The sequence below is a fragment of the Drosophila navojoa genome, chromosome X (genome assembly GCF_054131105.1).
Source record: "Drosophila navojoa isolate 15081-1374.11 chromosome X, UAZ_NAV_1.0, whole genome shotgun sequence".
Classification (NCBI taxonomy): Eukaryota; Metazoa; Arthropoda; class Insecta; order Diptera; family Drosophilidae; genus Drosophila; species Drosophila navojoa.
In genome coordinates this window covers 7,681,828-7,709,489 of record NC_142895.1, presented here as the reverse complement: position 1 = coordinate 7,709,489, position 27,662 = coordinate 7,681,828, and the positions used below count along the sequence as shown (strand labels likewise).

Below are 27,662 nucleotides of genomic sequence, written 5' to 3'. Positions count from 1 at the left end.
CGAGAGCAACTCGAGAAGAAAGTGGAGCGTACTTCCACGTCGTTATGAATGCTCCACTCATTTTGCCAATTATTGTTAGCAAAATTTCAATGGCTGAGCGTGAGTCTGGTATTTATTTAAAAGTGCTCAAGTCACAGAGACACGGCGTTCCAAGCTTCCCAGTCTACATCAAAAATCATCACCAAGTGCTTTAAGAATTCCCAGATTTTTGTTTTAAATAGGTTTCGATACATTGCTTATCGAATGGGGATATACAGACTGTTCCTAAATTTAATCAGAAAAATTTATATATTGTCTTTATTATTTATTTTACTTTTTTGTTGCAAAAGAATCGCCAAAATCAAAGAAAATAGTTTGGGAGGTACAGCCATATACATATGTAAATCGAGAGTACGTATACCCGGTTCTATTCAAATTGCTAAATGTATCCAAATTGGGTCTATAAACAGAAATGAAAGGCATTAGCCTAAGCGGATCTGGCTGCAAGTCTTTTCAATTACAGAATTCCAAATATTATAGTAGGCTTGGACTCCAATTGACCACAAGGCTCGAATATAAACGAAATATACTTCATTTCATATCTTATAGAGCTCAAGGCAACAACAAAAATCATATTTTGTAAAAAGAAATATTTATTATCGTGAACGGACGAGCGCAAATTGACCGCAAGATGGCGCTCGAAAATATTTGCGGCTTTAATAAACTGAAATCTCTTGAGGATCCCAACGTGGATAATACCCACAAGGAGTCCGCTCGCCTCCTAACCATGTTCAACAATCCCTACTCGCTGCCCGTGCCGCCCTTTGACAATGCAAGGAAACGCCTGGCGAAGCTGGACAAGAAGGACGAGGAGAAGGTGGAGATGACGCATGGCACTACCACGGTGGGCTTCAAGTTCCAGGGCGGCATTATTCTGGCCGCCGACTCGCGCGGCACCAGTGGCGACTTCGTCTCCTCGCAGACCATGCGCAAAGTGGTCAAGATACACACGAAAATCCTGGGCACAGTTGCGGGCGGTGCCGCCGACTGCTTCTACTGGCATCGCGTGCTCACCATGGAGTGTCGCCTTCACGAGCTGACCTACAACCGTCCGTTGTCTGTTAAATCGGTGGCGCGCATCCTGACGAACATTGCCTACAACCACAAGGGGATGGGCCTGAGCATGGGCATGATGCTGGCCGGCTACGATTTCGATGGGCCGCGACTCTGCTACGTGGACGGGGACGGCACCAGCGCCGAGGGCCACCTCTTCTCGGTGGGCAGTGGCAGCTGCTATGCCTTGGGCATCCTAGACACGTTCTACAAGTATGATATGGACCAAGAGGAGGCCTACTGTATGGCAATGCGCAGCGTCTACAATGCCACGTATTTGGATAATTACTCGGGCGGACTTGTGCGTCTCTATCACATAAGGAAAGACGACTGGGAGGTCGTCACCGTCAAAGACTGCGCCGAATTGAGGAAAATCTTCTATCCGGTCAACAAGAATGAATCATTGGCGGAGTTTTCGAAATTCATCAGGGATGGATTCGTGCCGGACCCCGACGAAGACCCCGCTGTACGAAATCCTCCCCCTCCAAAACCGATAGTGCCACCGAAGGAAGAATAGATTTATAATTTCGTATTTTTGTATTAGATGATCAAAATTGTTAAATAGGTAAAAGTGTGCGGAAAATGACAAAATGAGTGCAATAAAAATGTCATAGGCATACGTAAACCTCGCATATGGTTTGTGAATTCCCATTGATATTTTGTCTTACTAAATAAATTGTATAAAATTGATTGCATAGTCAATATTAAACTTTACTTAATACGTGCAAGGTAAAGACCTTCGAAGTCTCTTATAGAATTTAATATATATGTACATAACCTCTAAATTAACTTTCCTCAAGTATTTTTAAAAATTAATAAATATGTGTATATTGTTAACTACATTTCTGCCAACTTTTAAAGCCCAATCGTATAAAAGCTTCCGAGCTAATCTTTTGCATTCATATGTTGGCGCTTGCTTAGCTTAGACAAAGCTCAGCAGCAGCAGCTTGCAGAGCCAGCGATTGCGCTTCTGCGCCATCTGGCGGCGAGCGTGGGTGTGGTTGAAGTCTGCGCTAAACTCCAGCGCAAAGCACACAAATTCAAATAGCAGGGAATTTTATGAAAAGGATTTTCTCGTCAAAGTACCCCTGGTGCTGTCAAATCGAGTTATTTAGTCTAGCAAGCCAGACCTTGACACTTGACGAGTCATTTACAACAATTATACAAAAAGTTATATATTTATATAAAAAAATAAATATATTTAAAACAACCGGGATTTACCAAGCCAACAGCAGGAAGAAGCAGCAAGTTCGGGCCAGCAACAAACGTCGAACATACTTGCACGAATCATCATACATAAATACACATAGTAAACATATCGTGAGAAAGATGTCGATACCGAGCCGACAGAGTCTGATATTGGATGCGCTTAGGCAGAAGATCCAGGTGGCCAAGAACGATCTGGACCGCTATAAGGAGGACTACAGCCGCTGCCAGGCGATGCTGCAGCGCGAGTTCAATCGTCGCAGCCAATTGGAGGAGAACTTCGAGGAGCTGCAGAAACGCAGTGCGCAGATGGAGGATGAGCTGAAGCTGGCCGTGAATCATGCCGCCAGCCATCAGATGATGGCAGAGGAGGCGCGCGACGCCCTCAACGAGAGCGATCGACTGCGCAAGGCGCTGGAGCAGCGCGACCAGCTGCAGTCGGAGAAGATCGAGCTGCTCGTCTGGGAGCTGTCCAAGGTGGAGCGCCAGGCCAAGGAGGCCGACCGCATGGCCCACCAAAACGGGCAGCGCGCCGAGCAGCTCAGCCAGCGTCTGACGCGCACCGAACAGCAGCTGGAGGCGAGTCGGGCCAGCCAGGCGCTGCTGCAGTCCGAGCTGGATGCGGCCGCCCAGAACTTGCACTGCGTGGAGCGGGCATTCGAGCAGTCGTCGCAGCAGGTGCAGAGCTACGATCGCCAGTTGGCCAGGCTGAAGCAGCAGCTGCAGGAGAGCGAACGTCGCGCCGAACTGGCCGAGCTGAATGCCGAGCAACTGCAGCTCGCCTCCGTCAAGCTGGAGCGCCGTCTCGAGGAGCGCTTCGATCATCGCTTGCGCCAGAAGCTCAACAATTTGGACCTGCATCTCGTTGCCAAAGAACATGCATAAATATTCCAGCTAACCGCACACACACACACACACACACACGCACACACACACATTCACACGCACATGTCTCGTCCCCAAATTCTACAAGTTTAGTTTAGCACTCTACTATCGCTTTGATAATATGTTTTACGATATATTTTAGGTTTTACAACAAGAAAACATTTTTCAAAAAAGAAAAAAAAAAAAGAAAATATAAAAATTCAAAAAGTAAACCAGAGACTTTTTTTTCGTACTCTAGATAATCTCAATCTCAGATATCAACTACTTTTACTAAGCTAAAAAGCCAATTTGAACTATCCATATGATGTATCGATGATGTAGAAAATTGTACTTTAGATTTGTGCCTCATAAAAAAGCCTAAAGACTATTTGATAGCTTCTCTCACTTTTATCAAAATGAAGCGGCTTGAACTAAAACTAAAATTTTTTGAATAGTTTTAATATATTCCTAAAATTTCAGCTCTGTTTAAAGCAGTTAAGCTGATGATAAGATAGATTATAAATTCATAGAGAACCCAATTTGTTTTTGTTACATATTAAAAACAGTTCAATATCTTCTTATATTTTCTAAAAAAAAAAAAAAAAAAAATATTATATAAAAGCAAATAGAAAAGGTTTTTCTCAACAATTTTCGCCATGCAACATTTGTTTGTTAAGAAACTACATCTAAGCTTATATAAGAAGCGAATTTTAATATATATAAAACAAAAAAAAAAAATATTATAAGAAACATATGTATAAAGGTAAAAAGTAAAGCAAATTGGAGTCAGCTTCCCGCTCGCTGCCCCACAATTGATAAAACTTCCTCTTGAAGATTGCAGAAATATGCGCTGGAATATGCTGAACTTATTGCACTATGAACTATGAACTCTTTCGGGGCTGTATTTGGAAGAGTATCTGGTCGGCGTTGCGAAACTTCAGGGAAATGCCCTCGACGAACTGCAGCTGGTCCAGTTGCTGATCGCTGCTGAAGTCGAAGTTGGCTATCAGCTTGACCAGGAAGACCTTCATGATGAAGAAGCTATAGCGACGGCCTTGCATAATAATGATAATGAATATGATAATAAATAAGTAAAACTTATGAATATCCTATTGCTAAGATCTAGATCTAATCAGGTTTACCTATGCAGGTGCGCAGACCCTTGGAGAAGGGCAGAAAGCTATAGGAATGCCGGCGTGTCGGCGTGTACTTGGATTGGCCGTGCAGCACCTGCTCCTGCTCCAGTTCCGCCTCCTTCTGCTGCAGCTCCTGCTGCTGTTGCAGAAAGCGCTGTGGCTCGAACTGGGTGGCCTTCTCGCCCCACCAGGCGGTGTCGCGCTGCATGCTGAACGTGTCCAGCGCAATGATCGTGTTCTGCGGCACGATGGCATCGCGGCCCGCCAGCTGAAAGTCACGACTCACGTGCCGCAGATTCATCGGCACCGTCGCCAGCAGACGCAGCGCCTCGTTCACAAACGCATCCAGGTAGCGCAGCTGCTGCAGATGTTCCACGCTCACGTAGCTGACGTCGTTGCCATGCGGCATCACGCTCTCGATCTCCGCGCGCAGGCGCTCCAGGCAGTCGCCCTTGTGCGTGGCCAGGCAGAGCAGCGCGATCATAATGCTATTCGAGACGGTCTCAAAGGACTGCAAGGAGAAGGAAAAGAGCAGAGCGAGCATAAGAGAAAGGGATAAAACTCTAAATAAATGAAATTTAAGATAAATCTTAGTAAACTGAAGAAAACTTTCGATTTCGTATACCCTATAATGATGTATAATAATAATATATGTATAGAATAGGAAATAGTTCACAGATGAGATGAGGGAGATGGAGAAAGAGAGGAAGGATAGAAGAACGCATGAAGATGGAAAGAAATCGATAGAGAGAGAGAGAGAGAGAGAGAGAGAGAGAGAGAGAGAGAGAGAGAGAGAGAGAGAAAGAGTGTGTAAACGAGAGGCATCAAAAAAGAGAGCGAGAGAGAAAGAAGGTGCAACTGAGAGAGAGAAAGAGAGCTCTATATGCATACATGAATATTTAGATAGAGAGAAAGAAAGAGAGAAGAAAGTTGTATAAGTATGGAAAAGTCATAAAAGTAAGAGAGAGATAGATAGATGGATATTGGTGAGGAATCAGCATGAGAACGAAACTTTAAGCCATAAGCTGAGAGCCCAAATTTCTTCTATACGGAGTATTCTATAGTATATACAAAGTATAATAATCCATTTGATATACCCAGCTTGCATATTTACGGGGTATTCCATATATAGCAGCTCTCATTAAGACATATCGCTGATTAATCATCACAACTAACATAAATCGCAAAACCAACTCTAATGCTGATCGAAACTACAGATAGCATTGGAAGATGATCTAGCTCGAGTTCAGTTCTGCTTGGATCTCTGAATGCTTAAGTATGAAATTTGTTTCTAATTGAAAACTCGATTTTGGAATTGCCAATTAGTGGTAGGCCAACATGATCGCATAGCAAATGAATAGATAAGCTCCAGTTCGCTGAAATCTCAATACATAATTCTTCGTTAGCAGGAAAAGGAATTGGGGGGGGTCAGGTGTTACGGGTTTCATGTTGCGGTTCCATCAATTCATAAGCCTCATGAACTCGTTAACGTCGTCCACTTACCACCAGGACCATGGACTGGGCCTCGTCCTCGATGTCCTGCAGGGTGAGCTCGCCGTTGGCGGCCAGCTGAAACATTTGCTCGATGAAGATGCGACGCTGCCAGGGCGCATCCTCCGCGCTCTCGAGGGCGTTGCGTAGCTGCCAATTGCGATGCTTGCGCTGCACGATTTCAGCCACAAAATCGACGAGCAGCTGGTTGCAGGCCGCGGCCTCCGCATACAGCTGCGGCTCCAAGAGCCGATGCAGTAAATCGATTTGCAGCCAGGGCTTCACAATTTTAATAGCCGAGATTTCAAGTAGCCTATTCAAAGGTGAGCGACAGAGAGAGAGAGAGAGAGAGAGTGAGTGAAATTAGTGTGAGTTGATTGAGCTGCTGGCACTGGCGGCCTCACTCACCTCTTGTAGGTGGTGGCGATGTGTGCGTCATCCGCCTGCGTGAAATTCGTCGGCGTTCCCATAATGGTGACTGCAATAAAAGTTAACGAGGTGTTAAGCCGCAGACAGGGACAGCGATAGCAAGAGTAAGAGAGGGAGTGGGAGCGAGAGGGAGACGGCGACAGCATGTGTGACATTCAAATATTTCCAGGTGAGAGCAGCCGCGGCATAAGGCATAATTCGTGCTCAGCCTTTGAGCTCCTTGGCTCAGCTCAGCTGGCAATCTGGCTGCCTGTTTGCTCCTAGCCAGCTGCTAATGGGCAGCGCTAACTGTTTTAGCCCAGCAAATTCTCAATTCACATTTAATTGCATTTGGCCTTCAAATTGCTGCCGAGGCAGCCGAAGCAGCAGAGCCTCGCGGCTAGAGGTGTCCTAGCTAACGGTACTCGCTAATGGAATATGTCACTTCAAATAGCTGGCAAAGGATCAAAGCGAATTATTCTGGCTCCTGCCATCATGATTTATCGTTGCCAAGCCACCAAAATTTTGAATTTTCGCCCATAATTGCCATAGAACTGAACTAAATGAATTTCTTATCACAGCTGCTTAGACCCAAACTCATGAAATGCGAATTAACTGGGCTTAGTTGACAGTTAGTTGACTACAAATTGAGCTACAGTAGGCTAGGTCTCTCTAGAGATCTATAGAAACAAAATACTAGATAACTCTTAGAGATACAGCGGAATTTTATAGTCCGACTAGAGCACTCTTACTTACATTAGAGGGTGTCTTTAAAACGGGCTAAACGACCTTCACTTTTTACAGGACATTCTCAAGTCAATCTATGTCACTCTAACTAGTTGTAGGATATCTTTCAGTTGGTTCTACTCACGTTCATGTGATGTTATAGACTATAATTTGTTATTATGGACTATCTCATATTCGAGCTAAAACTCTCTTATTTATGTAGTGTAACTTCTAGTTGTTCTGGACTATCTCATTTTCGAGTTAAAACACTCTACAGGGTATTTGCTAATCCATCCAGAATCTCATATCATTTATCATTTATCGAGCTAAAACACTCTACAGGGTATTTTAGAGTCCATTCAGAATACTATTACTTCTTATAGGTTATTTGTTATCCAAACTCAGCGCAATGTAAATATTATGTCGGATCTATTGTTTATTTTAGGGTATATTGGATACATAGACCACTTCTACTTTTCTCCTAGAACTGAGGCTATCTTTCTTTTTATAGGCGCGTCAGACATGCGCACTCTTACTTAATAGAGTCTTTCTCTCTACTCTCACTCCTTTAATTTGATATGGTTTATGTTTCTTCCCTTTTCTAGGGTATTTTGTAGTCAAACTGCAGTACTCTTATATGAGACATGGTATAGACCAAGTAGAATAAACTAACAAATCGTAGGGTACCTCTATAACGGACTAGAGTATACTTGGTATAGAGCATCTCCAGTTCCTTAACTTGACATAGAGTATCTACATCACACACGACTGTAGGGTATCTTTAATTATAGTCCGCAGTCCTTATAAACTAACTATAATATATTTATAAAAGTGATAGAGCTTCAATCGAGTAAAATAACTCGTTAGGGTATCTCCTGACAAGCTTGAACACCTTAACCAATCATCAGATATCCCCCCCATAATAGACCTCTCCACTGATATGCAAACACCCCATTGAAGTGAGCATTTGGAAATCCCTTATGCCGAATGCATACCGAATCATAGCAGATTTTCGTGCTAATGCAGACGCATTCAATGGCCAATCGACTGGCTTCTGCATAAGGCCAATCATAATTTATCGGCATATCGATGCCCCGCTAGCGCTTCTGGCGTGCAGCTAAGACTCACTGCTGACCCTCGAGTCTATGTGGCTCTGTCTCAATGGGTTCCGCGTACGTGCGTTGCATGGAAACTGGACAAACGTGTCGCAGTCGCCGTCGTCGCCGTCGTCGTCGTCGTCAACACTCGGAATGTTTTTACTTTAGCTAACTGAGCTTGGGATTGGGCTAAGCGATTCGTGTTCATGCGTGTGCGTGTGCGTGTGCTACTCACGGCAGGATACCTCCAAAACGGCGCGACTGAGCATGTCCTCGGCGTCCTTGAACCGCACCGCCGTGCCGTGCAGATGCGGCTGTGTGGCAAACTGTTCCAGCAGCTGATTGCCCACCGAGTTGAACACGTCGAAGAAGCTGATGACAATGTTGTGATTGAAGGCGGGATTCAGCTGCTTGCGGCGCAGCTTCCACTTCTGACCTGCAGCGAAAGGAAAAGCAGATGAAAAGGGAAAGTGACAAATGGCTCCGGCTCCGGCTCCAGCTCCGGCTCCGTCTCCGGCTGTTGCTTACCTCGCGCATGCAGCAGGCCACGCCGCGCAAAGAAACCCTCCTGCATGAAGGTCTTGTCCAGGCACTCGGGCGCATTCAGTACGCACTCCATGCCCGCCGGATCGTCAATGTAGAGCAGCGCGCGTGTGCCAATCAGGATGGCCAGCGGACGCTGGAAGAGCACACGCAGACGCGTCACCTTGTCCAGAATGCCTGAGAGAGGGGGAGCGAGAGAAAGGGAGCTGGGTCGATTAGTCCGCCTTGGATCTTTAGTCAAGCTACTCAACTGTTTGGATGCAAGTTGATGCAGAGCAGAAACCAGAGCACCGGCTGCTGTGCCACGCCCCGCCAGCCGTTCAGCTGCCAAATGAGGCGCCAGCATTTGCGTTGCTGCCAGCCCAAAAGCAGCGCCAGAAGCGTGCCACAGACCCATAGAGCGACATGTAAATGCATTGTTGTTGTTGTTGTTGTTGCTGTTCTTTAATGCGGTGCTTTATAGGCAGCGCACAGTGTTTGGCTTTGGTTCGGAACCCAACTCCCGACTCCGATTCCGGTTTTGATTTGTATAATTTTTTTTGATTGTTTTGATATTTGCTTCTTGTTCGATCCGTTCGCTTGGCCAGCGCAAACGCAACTAAACAAAAATTCGCTTGATCGAGCATTGCCCAATAGACAATAAAGAAATTCATTTTTGTTTTTCTAGCTTATTAATAATTTTGATTTTTTTTAATTACCTTTCAATGCACATTTGGCTACCGCTTAGCTGGCGCACTCTCACTCTGGCTATGAGAGGCGGGTATGCTCGACTAGTGGGGATGTTGGGAAAAAGTGCTGAACTTGTAGAAAGTATTAATAGTCTGGTAATTAAGATTATATGATAACCTAGGGAAGAGGAGTATAAATAATAAAGCAAAGATATTTAGTTGAAAATAATTATCAATATTGAAAGAGACTGAAATATGCCTAAAAATGCTTATAAAGTCTATATATTGCACTTGATCTGTCTATGCTTAATCTATTAGTTCTCTGATTCCAATGCTCATCATTATCATCAGCAGAAGATGACCCAATGAACTCAGTTGCCCTTTGGTATATAAGAGTAATCTTTGGTATATAAGCTTATCTATAAAATATCTCTAGATTCTGAAAGTTTCATAAGAATTGCAAAGCAAACACAAAAGTTATAGATAACACTATATTGAAATAATAAAATTGAATATACAATAGGTACTCAAAAATATTTCTAACGATAACAAAAGGATTAAAAGACTTTCCCCAATCATCCAATCTAGCTACAGGGTATCTCCATGTTCACCTATCCATTCCAAAATATGTTAAGCGTTAATAAAAGTATCAAAAGACTTTCCCCAGTCATCATCCAATCCAGCTACAGGGTATCTCCATTATCACCCAACCCTTATGATTTGTTGTCATTAGATTTCGCCCATTTTTTTATACGTAAATATCGATATTATTTGGGCAACGCTACGTGGACTTTGTGTTGTCGACTTGAGGCGTAGTAAATACATATTTTCAGCTGTAATTGGTTCGGTTCGTTAGCCAGAGTTGCCAATGGATATAGTTATATATATAGGTGTAGATGTGTGCACACAGCCAGCAAAATGGCTTGGCAACATTGCCAACAGTTGACAGAGACGTCATATATGTATGTATACAAATTCATAAATTTACATATATAAAGAAATTACATTCCAGATCGACCTGTAAATAATTTGAGCTTGTCTGTCATTTTTGTTAGGCACGTAGCGTGACGTAGCTGTTCCCAATCATTTAGCCGAATATTAACAGATTCTCAAGTGGCTTTGTAATAGTTAAAGTGTGCTATATGAGATCATATTCCATTACAGTTAGACGCAAGTCAATGAGACTTGAACTATTTTGTAAAATTTATCAGCATGACCTTTCAATACCTTAGCCTAACCCTTGCTCTATTAACCTTCATCCAAGTCCAACAGAATTTCAAGCACTCTCAACACTCTCTTTCTCCTTCTCTTCTCATTTATCCCTTTCGTGGAGCTCCAGCAATCCATAGACAAGCTCAAGAGCTTTATTAAACAGCGTGTCAAAGTCAATGTCAACTGCAAGGTGATGCCCACCTGGCGATAGAAATAGCTGCAGGTATTCATTATAGCATTAATAAAGAAATAGCTGTCGAGCTATTTTTTCTCTTCTAGGGAATTTTATTAAAATTCCTGCGACAAAAGGAAACAGGAAAAAATTATGGACCGCAAAGAGGCAACGGAATGTCAAAGTCGCATTCATTGTCGAAAACAAAAGGCACGAAGCCACAATAGAAACGAGGGACATTAACGCCATTGATGAGATGACGAGAGACCGCACATAGCGAAAGGGGGCGTCGATTGGCCCATTGCTCGACTGTCGAATACCTTGTAATAACGTAAGATGATATTTATTTTCTTTTGCATGGATATGGCATATGTGCACTAAAATATTTAAGGCAAAAACTTGTAGTCGCAATTATCGATATTTATCGATATAATGTATATTTAAATAGCCATCTAAAAAGCGGAGAGCTAATAGGCATATCAAATTGTAAGTCTTCTGTTGTGCTGATATATGAGCTAAGCAAGCCCAGTTGTCGATGATAGTCGATATGGAAAACTAATACAGCTTAACGCAGGTTGTTTTTTTTTTTTTTTTTCGAGGGTATGGCGACAAAAAAAAATGTATATGGGGAGCTGGATGCATAAAGAATTTCTTGATTAAGTTATGGGGAATGTCAAGCACGACGGCTATACAGACGTCATGAATGACGCTCGCGCCTCGCTTCAGCTGCCTCAGCCACAGCCTCACTCACTCTCCCTCTCACTCACATTGATCTATCTCTCTTTCGCGCCTTTATTGTGCGTGTGTGCGCGTGTGTGTGTGTGTGTGTGTGTGTGTGTGTGGGCGTGGGTCAAGTCAATAAAGCATACTGATTAATGTCAAATTGTTGTTGTGCCTCTTTTTGCATAAATTATGCATAAATCGCAAACATTTGCCAGCCGTTGTCCTTTAGAGCACAAATGCCAATGACAATGACAATGGCAATGACAATGACGGCAACGATGTTATGTCCTTGTGTATATACCATCGTATATGTACCGCATTCCCTCCCCGCCTGTCTTCCACTTCCACTTCCCCTTCCCCTTCGTCTTCATCTTCGGGTTGCCCAAACCCACGCCCACGCCCACGCCCAGGCCCAAGCCCAGACCCAGTTCCGGTTCACAGTCACCGCCTCTACCTCAGTTGACGGCACCAGCAACAGCATTTAAGCTGTTTTAAGTCGCTTAACACACACTGCAAATAAAGAAATCAATTGCGAGCCACGCATCGGCTCACAAATACCCTGTAAAGCGCTGCAAAATAATTCAACAAAAATTTGCTTTTGCTAATTTTAAGGTTTTCTTAAGACTTTCTGTGTTGATTTTGATTTGCTTAACAAATAGATTTATAAAATAAATAATTATTGATAAATAAAAATGAGTAATATATATAAATAAATTATAAAACATGTGCCATAACATACGTATGTCAGAAGTTCCCCGATTAAATAAACTTCCATTCTCATTTTTGCCTCGTGTCTTAAAGCTGTTTAAATAAAAATTATAAAAAATATGGAACAGTAGGTTTCTTCAAGTACTTCACACACATATGAATAATTATTGTATTCATTTCTCGTTCTTTTCTATTGTCTTTCATGGAACGTTCATCCAACCGTCTGCACTAAACTTTAGCTTCTATATTTTCACGTAGTACTTTGATAGCTCTATTAACATTCTTATTGGGTATATAAGAGCCGTAACGATTGTGTTGAAACTGAAGCTGCTGTAGCTTAATTTTGTTGCCTGACTGAATGTGTCAGTCGCATGTTCTTGATTTCTTGCATGTTTTCTTTATCAAATACCCTGTAAACTTGATATGCACGCTTAAAGGTATGCCCAGAACTGGATATATATACATATTTAGGCGAAGAAAAAATCTAAAAATTATAATAAAAAATACAAAATAATAAAAATATATATTTTTGTTTTTAATATTTACAAAAAACACTATAAAATATATTTATTTATGCGGAGTAAAAATCTAAAAATTAAAAAAAAAATATACATAAAAATATATATATTTTTTTAATATTTACATATAACATTTTTATATATACATTTAAAAAAAAAAACGAAATTTACAACCTTAAAAAAATTATAAAATACAAATAATATTCAAAAATATTTTTTTTAAATCTTTAAAAAAAATATTTGAAAAAAAAATTCGACAATAAAATTTTTTTTTTAGTATTACTCATATAATTGAAACACAAAAATTTAATAATTATAAAATATATATCTAGGCATAGCCAAAGTACGGGGTATCTGGCAGTCGCTGCCTATTTAAGACTTCAGCTGATTTTTATAATGTTTTTGTTATTTTTGTTGTTTTTTCCGCCGCTTTTCTGCTTGATGCTTGAAAATGCGGAAAAGCCGTCATAAAAAATGAAAATGCGAGAGCGCAGCAACAACAAGAGCAACAGTGGCAACAGCAGCAGCAACAGCAGCAGCGACAACAACAATCAGGCACCAAAAATTGTGAATCTGTGTATAAATTTAATTTCCCCGCATGAGAATTTCACATAATCAAATTTTTTAAACGCGAGCGATTTAAGGCCACGCTTAAGAACAAAAAAAAAAAAAAAAAAAAAAAAAGACGAAAGAGAATATATATGAGTATATAAAATGGTGGGCTGCCCCACATTAAAAATCAAGCGAGGGGATGTCAAGAGCCAGAGATGGGTTGAGGAATGGCCTGAAGTTGGGGCTGAGCATGGATCAGGGGGGGGGGGGGGGGGGGTACAGGGAGTGAGGGGGTTTGTTGCTTGCGTTGACATATGAAATATTAACGGGTCCAATGCACAGCATACCAAAGTCAAGTGCAGGGCGCATGTCGCAGGAGGCGGGCAGGTTTACGCAGGGGGATGCCCGAGTGTAGGGGCATGTGGTAATATATGGGCGTGGATCGCGCCCAATTTGCCATCAAGCGTGAAAACAAATTTTCTTTAACGAGCCAACAACGCGTCAACAGACAGACGTACATCTATGTATGTATGTATGTATGAACGAGCTGACAGCGTTGCCAGACAGACGAGAGCATCAGCCGTGCCGTGCTGCCAGACTGTCACACGGACGCAAAGTCTCAACTCGTTGGTTCTCCGCCTGTCTGGTTTGGTCTGGTTTGGTTTTTGTATATAAATTAGAGCACATCAAAAAGTTTGTGACATTAAATGCTGTTATTAAGCAGGATGTGTATGTGTGTGCGGGTGTGTGTGTGTATGATTGGTGTGCAGATAAATGTTTTAGCCAAATGCTGATGAAAATGAAAATGATGGCAGACTTGTAATGATGACACCCCCAACCTTCAGACTTGAACCTCCAAACTCCTAACACCCACACATACACATCCACACACACACACACTCGCAGTGCCAACACGTTTCTCACGCATCGCATAGTTCCACGTTCCACGCTTCCACGCGTACTCAAATCCTGAATACGGCAACCAAAAAGGCGAAGGTGGAGACGGAGGCGGAGGCGTGGCTCTAGCAGAAGGGGCAAGGGCAGCGTAGAGGGCGCCACGAGTCGCTTGATTAAATGTGCTTTGCATGCGTGTGCGCAAATGCAATGGCAGGCAGCCAAAAAGGCGATTACATGCACACACACACATACACACACACACACATACACACATGTATATAGTATATGTATGTATGTGACTGACTGCCTTGCAACGCCTTCTCACGTATTCATTTGAACGTTTCGCTGCGTTACGCGTGTTGCCACTTGACTTTTTGCCGCACCACAAATTTTGATTCACTCACACACACACACACTCGCACACACTCACACACTCACTCCCTCACACACGCATCGCAATCTTTGTCCTGGTCACGCTCTGCTTGACTGCTGTCTGCCCTGGCATCCAGCGCGCTCGAAGCTTCCTTCCTTCCTTCATGTGGTTAATCAAATAACGCTAATGGAATCTCTCGCATTGCGCACTGACTCAAATATTCAGCGGTCCATCAGCCAATCGAATGGAAAATCGCCTTACTATAAGCCGACTATATGCCAAAAGTTTGATCATTGTCAAAATAAAAATATAAATAAATAAATGAAAGCAAAGAAAGACGGAAATTCTATTGAATGTCAGCAACAGGCCGGAAAAGTTCTCGAGCGCGAAGAGAACGTAGCCGTCATGTCTCTCTCTCTCTCCCCCCCTCTCTCTCTCTCTCTCGGAGTGTGTCCTTTGGGACTTCATTTCGGACATCCTCTCAATTAAGAAAGTTATTATTTATATATGAGTAAAATTATGCTTTATATGGCGCTGAGGCAGTCATGTATTTATATGTATATACATATATGTATGTATGTATTATTAGAGCAAACATTCTCTATGGAATCTAAGATGTTAACTTTCAGTTAAGTTAAATAAATACATACATACATTTAAGAACTCATCATCGATAGTATTTATAGTAAATTATTAAAAGCTTTTCCAGCAAAACGCGTTCAGCAGCCAATCAATCAAGCTGGGATTCCCCCTATTATTATGACAGCAATTGATTCGTGTATTTATTCATTTCTTTATTCCACTTTTTGTTTGCGGCAATTTAGCATCTGTTTTATATACTCGTTCAGCGCTGTGAGAAGAGTATATTGGTTCTGTGTAATGTCTGTTAATCCGTGTGGCTAGTTCATCTGTTCGTACGTCTATCCGTTCGTCTATCCATTCGTTTATCCGTTCGTCTATCCGTTCGTGTAACCATTCGTCTATTAATTCGTTTATCCATTCTTCTATCCATTCTTCTATCCAGTCTTCTATCTTCTATCCGTTCGTCTATCCGTTCGTCTAAACATTGGTATATCTATTCGCCTATCCATTCGTCTCTGCCCCAGCCTGCAAGTTGGCCTGTTCATCCATTTATCCGTTCGTCTGTTCACCGATCTGTCTCTCCGCCTATGCTTACGGCTGTCCGTCTGCCTTGTCCACGAATCTGATCATCCATTCGTCGCCCATCTATAGCCATTCCGTCCGTCTATCCGTCGCTCTGTTGGTTTATCGAATCGAACGTAAGACGTCTGTCCGCAGTCCTTCGGATACACCCATTAAGAACGTGGCAACTGAGTACTTACTATAACTGTTATCACAGCAATATTACTCTACAATGTGCTAGAGACGTGAAATTTTATATAAAGAACTGTCTATATGATATACGAGCTGCCTATATCATTCTACATTGTAAATTAAAAGCACAACATATTTGGTAAGCATATGTCTGCATCCCCTTGGGGGCGTGGCTAGTGGTGTAAACCTGCTGACTCAATCACTTGAGACTTGTGCAAATACTCAACGAGCATTATGCAGTCGATAGCATATCAAATTTCATTTTTTTATTCTGCATCTTCAAAACAAACAAAAAAAACCAAAAGAGTGTGAATCACGTATCACGAGTCAAGTTTCTCAGCGTCGGCTGGGAAGCTAACGCCAGCTCGCGGCTCGTGTAGAGAGATCAGTGCCAATTGTGAGCTGAGATGTGGCGGACGCGTTCGGTTTGGCTGTTGCTGTTGTGCGCGACGGGCGCTGCGGCTGTCTGCGATTTGCGCATCGGGGAGCCGAAGCCGATCGTGGTGAAGAAGTTCGGCAGCAAGACGGCCGTGGTGAAGCGCTCATTGACAGACATCCAGCTGTCGCCGAACGAGTCAATCACCTTCCACTGCCCCACTGGTATCAGCGTGTCGCAGAGCAGCGGCCAGCCGGTCAAGATCAATGCGGATACGGCGGAGCTGCTGTGCACGAATGATGGCATCTATTTGGACGAACGTCAGATCATACAGCATCGCAGCAGCGCCACAGTCTACTGCAGCGGCGGCTTCACCCAGACCCTGTACGAAAGCAATCGCCAGCTGCGCGGCTGCCCGGCCGCCGACGCAATGACGCTGATCATCGGCTACAAGCTGAACGGACTGCCGGACGTGAAGCAGCTGGGCATCTGCTATGATCTGGGCACCTCACGGCCGCGCTTCGTCAGCTACCTGGCGTACGCGCCGCGCAACGCGCTGCTCGAGCGGCAGACGGGCCAGGAGCTGGACCGTCTCAAGCTGGACACCTATCTGGGCAGCTTGAGCAAATACTTTCGGTTTCCCACCAACTCGGATTTCCAGCAGATGGTCGGCAATCAGAAGCAGCTGGGCCAACTCTACGATGGCAAACTGTTCGAGTACGGCAGCCTGCTGCAGGAGCCGCAGCTGAGCAAAGAGCTGAGCAGCTACGCCGATATGCTGAGCATTGTCTGGCTGCGTGCGCTGCGCACGGGCAATTGGCAGCACTGGCTGGACGCTTTGCGCAGCGCCAATGGCTACACTGACGCCGCTGCTGCTGCTGCTCCTGCTCCTGGTGCGGGGACCTCCTGCAGCAGACAGTTTGATGTGCGCCTGGGCGTTTCGGGCGTGGCAACGCTGCCCATTGCCGAAAGCTGCAATGCCAGTCGCTCGCTGCTGCTGCTGGACAGCGCTGGCAATGGCATGCCTGTGCCGGCGCACATCTGGGCCCATGTTCGAGCGCTGCACCCAACGGGAACTACTGCCGATGAGTTTGTTGTTGTCGCACACAATTCACCATACGTAAGCAAGCTCTTGCACCCGCTCTCACGCTCTTAACACACTCATACACACACTCTCTCTCTCTCTCCCTAACTGTTCTCTCTTGCTTGCAGTACTCTGTAGCGGAGCTCGGCTCGTTCTGTGCGGACATTTGTGCTGAGATACCCTGGCTGCGGGAGAGCCTCTTTGGGCAGCTGCATTTGGTGCCTCAGTACGGCGTCGTCAATTGCTGTCGCATGGATCAGCTGCAAAAGCTAGTTGACTTTTCGTCTCCAGCGGCAGCGGCAGCGGCAGCAACGCCGACAGCAGCGACGCCGCCGATACCGACGTTGAAGCCTTGAATATAAACAGCGCAGCATCGAAGCCGTTAACCGAAAACAAAGCGCAGAGCGCAGAGCGCACCAACGCCACGCTCGATCCATGCTTCGTGCTCTCTGCTGTGTCTAAAAATAGCTTTCGAAAGCTTCGCTTATCTTACACTTACGCATTTGAAAGCTTCTTAGCTGCTTAAATGACAATTCTAATGGAGCTTTTAAGCTATATGCATAAGAAGCTAAACGACTTTGAGTGCACTGAAAAAAATTTAAATCTTATGCATATGAATAATTTTTATAAATATTCCTTTGGTTGTAAATTGATATTTTGAATAAATTAATTCTATATATTTTATTGATATGTATTATATATTTTATTGATATGTATTAGCAAATATGTGTGTGTGTATGTATGTATTTATTATAATCTGGCTGTGCTCTAGTTGGGCAAAGCTTTGCATAACATACTTGCATAACCCTCAATACCTTTGATAACTAGCTCAGACTTCAAATTGAGTGTATAGAAAAATATTAATACCCGATGAGTTCGTTTCACAATGAATCTGATAGTCAGAAGCACTCACGACTTATAGCTTAATAACTGATTATGTGCTTTTTATGTTGTTAATCCATTTATAGAACTTGTTAAGTTGAAGCCCGGCTACTTTACGATAAACATCGTTGAGCCCCGAAAACGACTTCAAATTAAAATAGTTTGGGGAGTTGGGGCATTACGAGGCAATTGCCACTAAAAATCTGTCATAAAATGACGTTAAAGCGACTTAACCCTCTGTGGAGTCAGCTCGCTTTTAACTGGAGTACCAGGGCCACTTAAAATGCGAGTGCAATGATTAAATGTGCATATAAAATACGTATCTGGGGCTCGTAATAGCTGTGCACTGATTCCAATTTAGTTCGAGGGTTGTAAAACAACCAGAATAAATTAAACTTGAACGAGATGTCGAGATTGGAATACCCTAACCATAGAGAGAGAACTACAAGAGAGGTAGACGAATTAAAAGCTATGTGGATAAATATTATAGATATGTAGATTGATTGACTCAGCTATAAGTGAATATAACTGTATAACTCAAAACAATAAATAAATTGAGAGTTTCGATATATGTATATATATATATATATATATATATATATATATATATATATATATATATATATATATATATATATATATATAAAAGTGAGCTAATTAGATAAGTGAACTATGGTAAGATTGATGACTTTTATTATAATATATTATTATATTATAGATACAAATAATTTTTGAAAAATGAGTGATAAACAGGGAAGAATTCTGACAGAAATAATCACTCAAGCCTTATTCTCAAGATATATGATAGATAAACATTCCAAAATCATAATATCGTAGAGCTCGCATGGTAGAATATATGATGTATTAATGTTCATATACCCTATTGCATCACAGCAATGCTAATGATGAAATTATTTCGCCTTTAAAAAAAAGTCCTTTCATATTTTGCAACACTTTTTTTCAGCTTTGTGTATGGCAATGAATATTAAAATATTTCACTATGCTTGTGTGTGTGTGTGTGTGTGATGTTTTTTTTTATTTTTTGTTTGACTTCGTTTAAAAGAAAAAAAAGACTTTTAATTGGATTGCAACCGTTTTTAATACTTTCATAACGGCAAACGGTGCTCCTTTTCGACGCACAAAACTGAAAATCAATTAAAATGTTGCATCGACTGCTAAAATATGCAGTTGCAGCATGGCATGGAACGAAATGGAATGGAACAGGGCAGACCAAACCAAAATACGGCCAGCAACAATGTTTCAACAAATGAAAAGTTTTAGCAAACGTTTCAAAGTTTTCAACCTTAAATTCGGTTCATTGTTTCATTTCATTACATTCCCTCGCTGGGCACTATGTATGTATGAGGGAGCCTAAGATTAAACGGATAAAGATTTATGAAACTAAAAATATACATACAAATATTAGTCGTCAACCATCAAATAAAACGAATATGTTCTTCTGGTATGGTGGTCATTCTTTATTATTAGTTACTTTTTGTATACATTTCATTTCATATATAATATATATGTATATATATAATTTTTTAGGGCTTTTTTTTTTTTTTTTTTTTTTTTTTGGTTAGTTTTTTTTGTTTCCACTTTTTTTTTATATATATAAATTTCCATCTAGTACATATATAGGTTTTCTTCTTTTCTTTTTGTTTTTGTTTAGCCGTAGAACAATTATCACATCTTAAATATATATGTATGTAGCTACACTTAAACATATCCATTCAATGTTTTCTGCATATGTATTTTGTGTACATCAAATTTATATTTATCATCTTTGGTGATTTTCGGTTTTGTTTTCTTTATTCTCTTTTTATTAAAAAAAAAAAAAAAAAAAAAAAAAAAATTGTCATCAAGCACATCAACAACAAGCGCTTTAAAGTACTCGAAAGTTGTGAACGAGAGTCAAAAGCACTCAAAAGTTGTCGAAATTCTCACTGTCGTAAATTCATTTGCACTCAAAGCTTACACGTTTTCAATGGTGTTTACTCGTACGTATTCATTCCTATAAGCACTCATTTGAGTCTGCATCAATTCCTGCTCATATTCAGCTGTATTCATAGTCATACTTTTATACTTTTCCCTACTACCCATCTTATATCCATTCGTATACACACTCTCTCTTGTTTGCTCACACTCAGCAGATCTTATACTGGCCTCTAATGGTACTCAGTTGATCATAAATCACTTCTTATCATACTTAGTTTATCGTCGACTTACTTCAATTTATAATTAGCTGATCTTATACATCTTATAGCTGGTCTTATACTCCTTTCAACGTATACTCAACTGGTCTAAGACTCACTTCGGACCCATACTCAGCAGATCTTCTACGTTTTTCTACTTATTCTCAGCTGATCTTCTACTCATGTCGAATCACTGATTTTATTCACACTTCTGCTCAGATTTAACAGCTCTTATACTCCTTTCTATATATTTCATTCGATCTAGGATCTTATACACACCTCTACTCGTATTCTTATACACCTTTCTAAATATTCTCTACTGTGCTCGTTCCAGTCCATTCATCTCATTCATTCACATTCCTCTCTTCTCCAGCTGAAACTCTAAATAAACTCTGATACACTTAAATCGAAGATCGATAAGTGCTTGCTATCGATAATCGTCGACAATTGCTTTGGACACATGCCTGGCTGTTGGCTATCCAAACAAGAAATCGAAATCGAAATGGCAAAGGAAGAGCAAGTGCGGCTGCAAGTGCCGGACACTTGACTTGACTTGATGTCGGGCAATTAGAGCTGGTTGATAGCTGCCGCGTGGGCTGGGTCTGGCCAGGTGGACGGACGGCTTTAGGTGGACTGGGCAGCCTTTTTATCTTACACGCGTTTCGACAGGCTCAAAAGTTGACTCATTTATATTGTATAAACAGGGCCGTCGGCTTGCATTGAAAACTGTTTCAGTCCGTGGCCCCGAGCGAGCTGCCGCTTGCCTTTGTGGCAGCAGCGACGGCGACGGCGACGGCGACTGCGACTGCGACTGCGACTGCGACAGCTTCTCCATTTATTTTCCTTACGGCATTTCGTTTATTTTGTTTTGTTTCATTTCTTCTCTTTTCTTTTCTTTGCTTTTGCCACATTTCTTTTACATTTTCCCTTTGTGTCATTTGCCGGTTGAAGCCGGGGCCAGCAGCTCGGTCGGCAAATTTCAAAGGCCAACAATTCATTAGTTATTTAAAGAAAGTTTTTTTTTTTTGTTGCCAAACACCCGACGATGTACCCGTACCCGCACCGCCCCCTTGTCCGCTTGCCACCCGTTAGCCTTTTGTCTTTGCCATTTCAATTGACAATAAGCGTTGATGTTGATGTTCTTGATGACAATCATCATATGCTACCATATAAACGTGAACAAAACTGTAAAAAAAAAGAACAACAAGAAACAAAAAACATTTAGAGAGAACCTTACAAACCCGTTGCCAAAAGCATGCATGTGTATGTGTTGAGTATGTGTGTGCGTGCGTGCGAGTGTGTCTGTATGTGTGTGTGTGTGTGCCATGTGCATGCCCCGCCCCCATTTGCCGAAATACGTAATTGGAATTCCGTATCCGTTGGCCGTGCTCATTGCTCATTGCCTAGTAGATGCACTCGCCCAGCAAATCGCACTCGCCCTTCTCGAGTGGCTTCAGCCATAGCGGATTGTAGTTGGGGCAGAGCTTGCGATGGATGGGTATTTTGATTTGGACTGGCGTCGGTGGCACGCCCTCCCAATTGTGCCCCTCAAAGCGCTGGCCATCGGATCGGTTGCACTGCATGCTGAGCGGCTCCTGGATGTACATCGTATATAATTGGTCCACATGCGGCTGGGTCCATTCGATAGTCCGATAATTCGCCGAACGTGCTCCGTTCAAGTGTATGCCATGCTGGTGCTCCTTTCTAGATACACGGAGAGAGGGTGAGAGGGAGAAAGAGAGAGAGAGAGAGAGGAATTTTAATGTCCAGGACTGAACGAAATGAGGAATTTTCATTTGGACCTCATTCCGTCGTCAAATCTGATAAATTAGCACTCAGAATAGGTAGCAAAAATATGGAACGATGGAATGAAACAAACTCAAAGGAGGATGCTGAATATGTTGTAATAGAAAAGGGATAATTGAGGCATAGATACATATACCCAAAACATAAACTGGAACAGTGGAATGAAACAAGGGCAAATAGGTAGACCTCTGTGAAGTAAACCCAGTTAAAGACCAGATGATATGAAGGAATTGAAATCGACTATTTAAGACATAGAACACACGCTGGAATGAAATGGAAATGAAACACTTTTAGCTTTACACTTTCCAATTCACTTTGAATTTTGTACCCTCTTCATGTTAATTTGTTTTACAAACATTGGAATGGAATGGGAATGAAACACTTTTGGATACCTTCCAATTTCAACTTACTTTAAACTTTACCGCCTTATTTTGGGTGCATTGCTCAGGCCCTTTGCATGAGAAGTCGACAAGCGATTTTCAGCCTTTTAAAGGCGACTCTATATATATCAAGCTATCCCTTTGTTTCCCAGCTATAAAGGCTGCCTATTTTGGCTAAGCTTTTCTTGTGCCCGTCACAGCTGGCAGACACCTACGGATTTTACCTTTTTGTGCTACGTAAATTTTCATAAGTTCTCTCATTCTCCCATTCAATCAGGCGGCCTTTGTGTGCCGGCACGAGGCTTGAACCCAATTTTTCGGCTGCCGAAAAAGTCTCGCAAGTTGCACAAGTCTCGCAAGTCTCTAATCTAATGTTCAAAAATAAAGCGAAGATGAGTTTTTACTTTTCTTTTGACGCTGGCTTCACAAACAGCACAAACAGCTAACAATGCGACGCGCCTTCAAGGCCTTCGCCAGTTTAGGCCTGGGCCCATTAACGCTGGCAATTAGCGTGCACCTTGGAAAGCGCGAACGGGACGGACAGACGAACGGAAGAGCGTAAGGGCGGATGGGCGAATGGGCGAATGGGCGGATGAACAGGAAGCTGAAGACATTTCCGTTATGAATACGCTTAAAGCGCGGCAGCCGCAAACCGGAGCCGCAACAAATGCCGGAATGCCAAACTTTTGCCTTTGATGGAAGAACGAACAGACAGAGAGAGAGAGAAAGAGTGTGTGTGAGAGAGAGAGATAGATGAGAAACTGCCATTAGGTTGCGTTCCCGCTGGTCTCTCAACTCGCTCAGTTTCCGCTAAAGGGGAAGTCTACGACCCCACTTCTACCCTCCAGCTCCTGCTGTTAACTCCATCGCTTTGCTCCCCCTCCGTCTTAATTGAAACATTAAGCACGCCCGCATTTCATCCGCTTACCGCTTCATATAGATAAAGTAATCCTCGAGTGTCTCCTCCGAAACAGAGCTCTTGCACACCTCCAGCTTGGTGGCCGGATAGTAGTGTATATAGTTGACGCACATTTCATCGCTAATGGAGAAGCCGCCGAGAGTGACATTCGCAGTGCCAAGCGTATTATAATAGCAGGTGGTGACCAGTGCATCGCCCTGCAGAGAGACAGAGAGAAAGATGCAGAGCAGATTACCCACTGCATATAGAGTGAGAGCAAGAGCTTAATGCTTACCGGCAGGACGCGCGGCTTGTAGTGCAGCGTGCGCATCTCCTGGAAGTGATGCGAATAGTAATCATCGCGATTTATCTCCCGCAGCTCCTGTTCGCCCCGGAAGTGCCTGGTCAGGATGCGAACGCCGCGCAAATGCGTATGCAGCTGCGATCCAAATATGATGATGCCCGTCTTTGGCAGTGCGGCCCGTGTACAGTCCGCCACACAGTAGCCACTCAGTGGGAAGGCCGTCTGGCCAGGCGGTATCGCCATTTTGTCCGTATACTCGAGACCCAATTCCATGACGCCAGCATCGTATTGCCGCAACGTCTTCGATAATTTAATGCGGAATCCTGAGTTGTCCATCAGACCTGCAGGGCGTATGATTAATATTAATGCAAGCGCACAGAAATTACGACGGACAGCAGCGGCTCCGTTGAAGATGCACACACGACCCGTCGTAACGCCCCCCATGCCTAGAGACAGGCACTACTCAACATCTCGTGCTCACATGACATTAAAACAATAAGAGCTCGTGCTCGATTGTGCGTGAGTCGCCGTCGTGACTTATGATGGGGGTCGTGACACATTGAAATGTAGTAAAATAGCTTATTTTATATATAAATATAAAAATTAAAAAAAAAAATAACAATAAAATTAAATTTCAATAATAATAATTTATGAATAAGATCTTTTAATAATGAAAGAAATCTAAAATTATATTAGGAGAGTTTCGATTTCAAAAATAATCGGATTCCATTATTAAAATAAAAAAGTAAAAATAACCAAGTCTATAACTCAAAAATAAATTAAGAGAAAATTATTATTAGTGCTCATGTTATTTGAAATTCGACTCATCTCTAGCTGACACACCCACACACACTCACACAGAGAGAGAGCCACACACGGTGAGTAAGACATTGGGCTGAGTGGTTCAGTGAGTATGCTGTGTGGCCATGCATTGCGCTAGATGAGGCCATCGACAAGGATGTGTAAGGATATAAGGGGACACAAGGACACTTCAAGCAGCAATAATGACATTTTGCTTCAGCTCAGCGGATTGTAGCAGTCACAGACACCCACACAGTCACAGTCACAGTCACAGTCACTCCCTCTTGCTGTTATTTATACAAAAGTTTTAATGAAATCAGCCCTATGCATACACCCAAATGTATGTCTATATAGCGCACATATATACATAGCTGTTTTTCTATACTCTTATAAAAGAGTTAAAAAAAAAAAAGTAGACGTGAGGAACGCACAAAAGCAGCAGCTCAACAATCATCTAAATCGAATTACCCCTGGTAAATTGACATTGTCAGTGCGAACACATTCTTGCCACTTTCAGCTTCTTCTTCTCTTTTCAAGAAAAACAACGAAACATTGTTGGTAAACAAACAAAGATATCTGTTGGACGATGCATGACTAGAATATACCCTCACCTGATATATTTTAAAATATTAATATTTTTATTTTTAGTTTTATTTTTTTTTAAATTCTACTTCCTAGTTTTATTCCATTTTTGATAAATTATTTATATTTTTGAAGCTGTTTTTTTCCCTGATCTGGAATCGATTTAACTAAAATTTAATCAACTTTAACTTATCTATAAAACAAAGAAAGACTAAAGGTGTTTGATCTAGACTCTACGCTTCTACTTCAAGCATATATATCACTATCCAAACATGAACGATTTTCTTGAAGTTGATCGAGATTTTCTAAAATCCTTTACTGCTCTTTAAATATTTAACTTCGCCGTTGTATTCTCCTTGTAGTTCTTAATACTTTAGTACAGATGAAAATCGTGAGGATTGTTTTTCTGATTAGCCCTTTTATTCTTCTGATTTTTGTAATACCTTTTTCTCTTCATTCCCATATTAAGCTCAACTCTCTTCTCCTCCATTATATTCTTCAGATCTCTGCACAAACTCTTTAGTTTTCTCTCTGTACTCACCCGCCTGTAGCTCTGGATTATTGAAGTGCACCTCGAGCCGCACATAGGGATTAAAGCCGGGGCCACCGATCGGCAGGCCGGCTTCTGGTGGATACGTAAAGGTGCTGGCGCCCATGGCCCACAGTGCCATTACCTTGGAGCAGACCTTCGCCGCCGGGGGCAGCTGTTCGCAGTCGCCGTTGTAGAGTGGAATCTCAACATGCTCGTCCGTTTCGCAGTGGAAGATCTCCATGTGGTGCACAATGCCGGGCGACTTGATGATTGGCTCGAACTGCACGATATGCATGCGATTCTTGACAAAGTCATCCAGACGCTGCACATGGCACCAGTAGGTGGTCTCTTGTGTGGGCACCGGCGCTTGCTCCAGCGTGATTTCGATTAGTTCCAAGTCGCTGAGGAATAGCCAAGAGCGTAAGACCCATACCCCTCCAGGCTAAAGAGAGGCCCCGCCACACTTACGTTTCGGGAATGAGGATCTTGTCGGCGCGCAGCAGCTGCAACATCTTAAGACCCGCCTCGTGTGGAGCCGTCACATTGGGCAACGCGAACTGATGATCCTCCAGAGCGAGCTCCGATTCGCCGCGTGCCCAAACCACGTACATGGTGCCCTCCTGCAAAGCACACACAGAGCAGGACAGCACATATAGCAGAGAGTTTGCCAAATTGAAAGTATGACAGTCCACCTACATGCAATCGCAGATCGAGCGGATCGCAGGTATCGAACTTGCGCTTGAAGGCCAGCGTGAATTCGTCCATTTTGAAGACCTCGCAGTCCTGCTGATAGTCCTTGCGCACCCAATGACCATCGGGACTGGTGTAGGTGTCGGTGACCACATTGAAGAAGCCATTCTGATTCTCAAAGAAACAAATATCGGCATCGGCCAAGCCGCCCCGCTTCGAAAAGCCCAAATAGAACCAGCGATGCTGCTCATTGAACGCATTCTGCAAATGGAAGAGCACCTCCTGCTTATACCAGTCAACCATCCAGCTCAGCTTGATCTCCTTGTCATCCAGAAAGATTTCATGAAGCTTTGTGTCCGAGAGACCTGCAAAATAGAGAAAAGGAGCAACATTAAGTAAGGCAAAAGTCTTCTATGAAACTAGGTAGCCCGAGTACCGTAGACTCTCAGAGCCAAAGTCTGTAGGCCTTTATATTTTGCGTAAGACAAGTGAACCTTAGTATGCTCACGACCCAAGCCCGTAAGACCTTATGATCTAATGTCTGTATAGTAGTATTATTTAGTGGTAGTAGTATCTCTTCAGGGTATCATATAGAACATAGGCTCTATGATTGTATTATATAAAACCCTTATAACTTGCAGATCAGGATTTCTCCTGGGTATCCCCAGAACCCAAAGCTCTAAGACCCTAAGATATAAGGGCTGAATATTTGTACCTAACCAAAGAGTTTTTAAGGACCATTGAACTTGAGGAATTCTAGCCTCTCCATGTAGTTCTTATATTAAGCAATAGTTAATGACTTGAGCTGCTAGTTCAACAATCTCCTCGATTCGCACAGAGTCCCAAATTACTTCACATAAATAGCTAATGATGGTCTTCATCTACAGCTACATCTGCTGGGCACAAGCCTCTGTTTATTTAGTTTCTCAGTGAGCAAGAAAGAAAATAGAAAAAAAAAAAACATTCTTAAGGCCTGCCTCGCCCACTGCCCGCCCAGTTGTCTGTTATTTGACTATGGCCTTTTGCTTTTTTGCTATTTTATAACAAGCTCAAAATGAATGATTGCAATACGAGCACAATTACGTGCGCTGGCCCCGTCCTGAAGTGGGTCGGTCCGGGGCGAACTTGTAGTACAAGCCAAGATAATCAAGTTGCCTCTGCACTAATTACCAAAAACAAAAAAAGAAGAGAATAAAAAAAATATATATATTGTATAAAAAGGAAACAAAAATAAACGTAAGCCAAGCCATGGCCTGGCTGGACAAGTCAAGGCAAGGAAGCACGGCAAAGGAATTCAATCTTTCAGGCTGAATGTTATCTTCTCGACTTCGAACCGCAGCCGAGTCCGGTGCAGCTGTATGCGTAGCTCAGGTCATTAGATTTATGTTACCAAAGGACTCTCGGCCAGGCA

The 27,662-nt window shown here is 42.6% G+C and overlaps 3 protein-coding genes and 1 pseudogene across 5 annotated transcripts in view; 2 read left to right on the top strand and 2 right to left on the bottom strand.

Moving 5' to 3' along the window:
- The first annotated feature begins 552 nt into the window (after positions 1-552).
- LOC115564914 (proteasome subunit beta type-5 pseudogene) lies at positions 553-1,718 on the top strand (annotated as a pseudogene).
- Positions 1,719-3,830: 2,112 nt separating this feature from the next.
- On the bottom strand, positions 3,831-9,175 carry Cyp318a1 (Cytochrome P450 318a1). The gene is made up of 7 exons (XM_030389756.2): positions 8,815-9,175; positions 8,549-8,740; positions 8,256-8,456; positions 6,198-6,267; positions 5,802-6,102; positions 4,305-4,809; positions 3,831-4,216 (listed from the first exon to the last, which is right to left on the bottom strand). Exons 1-7 carry the CDS (start codon positions 8,978-8,980, stop codon positions 4,044-4,046), a joined length of 1,608 nt encoding a protein of 535 aa, XP_030245616.1. The 5' UTR covers positions 8,981-9,175; the 3' UTR covers positions 3,831-4,043.
- Positions 9,176-16,097: 6,922 nt separating this feature from the next.
- Positions 16,098-17,865, top strand: LOC115564916 (uncharacterized). Its single transcript, XM_030389757.2, has 2 exons — positions 16,098-17,217; positions 17,310-17,865. Exons 1-2 carry the CDS (start codon positions 16,129-16,131, stop codon positions 17,535-17,537), a joined length of 1,317 nt encoding a protein of 438 aa, XP_030245617.1. The 5' UTR covers positions 16,098-16,128; the 3' UTR covers positions 17,538-17,865.
- Positions 17,866-19,882: 2,017 nt separating this feature from the next.
- The window catches only part of Tbh (Tyramine beta hydroxylase), a 41,806-nt gene continuing 34,026 nt past the window's right edge, over positions 19,883-27,662 (bottom strand). For all 3 annotated transcript variants that reach the window (XM_089263758.1, XM_089263760.1, XM_089263757.1), the window contains exons 3-8: positions 26,258-26,616; positions 26,030-26,181; positions 25,571-25,962; positions 23,638-23,987; positions 23,373-23,560; positions 19,883-21,962 (exon numbers count right to left, since the gene is read on the bottom strand). In XM_089263758.1, the coding sequence (XP_089119884.1) occupies positions 21,662-21,962; positions 23,373-23,560; positions 23,638-23,987; positions 25,571-25,962; positions 26,030-26,181; positions 26,258-26,616 (1,742 nt within the window). In that variant the 3' untranslated portion in view covers positions 19,883-21,661. The remainder of the gene's footprint in view (positions 21,963-23,372; positions 23,561-23,637; positions 23,988-25,570; positions 25,963-26,029; positions 26,182-26,257; positions 26,617-27,662) is intronic.

Coding starts and splice junctions, on each gene's coding strand:
- Cyp318a1 (XM_030389756.2), bottom strand. CDS start 8,980: ATGCATTTACATGTCGCTCTATGGGTCTGTGGCACGCTTCTGGCGCTG. Junction 6,268..8,255: donor CGTTTTGGAGGTATCCTGCC/GTGAGTAGCACA, acceptor CTTTTATTGCAG/TCACCATTATGGGAACGCCG. Junction 4,217..4,304: donor GGGTCTGCGCACCTGCATAG/GTAAACCTGATT, acceptor TTATTATGCAAG/GCCGTCGCTATAGCTTCTTC.
- LOC115564916 (XM_030389757.2), top strand. CDS start 16,129: ATGTGGCGGACGCGTTCGGTTTGGCTGTTGCTGTTGTGCGCGACGGGC. Junction 17,218..17,309: donor TCGCACACAATTCACCATAC/GTAAGCAAGCTC, acceptor TCTTGCTTGCAG/TACTCTGTAGCGGAGCTCGG.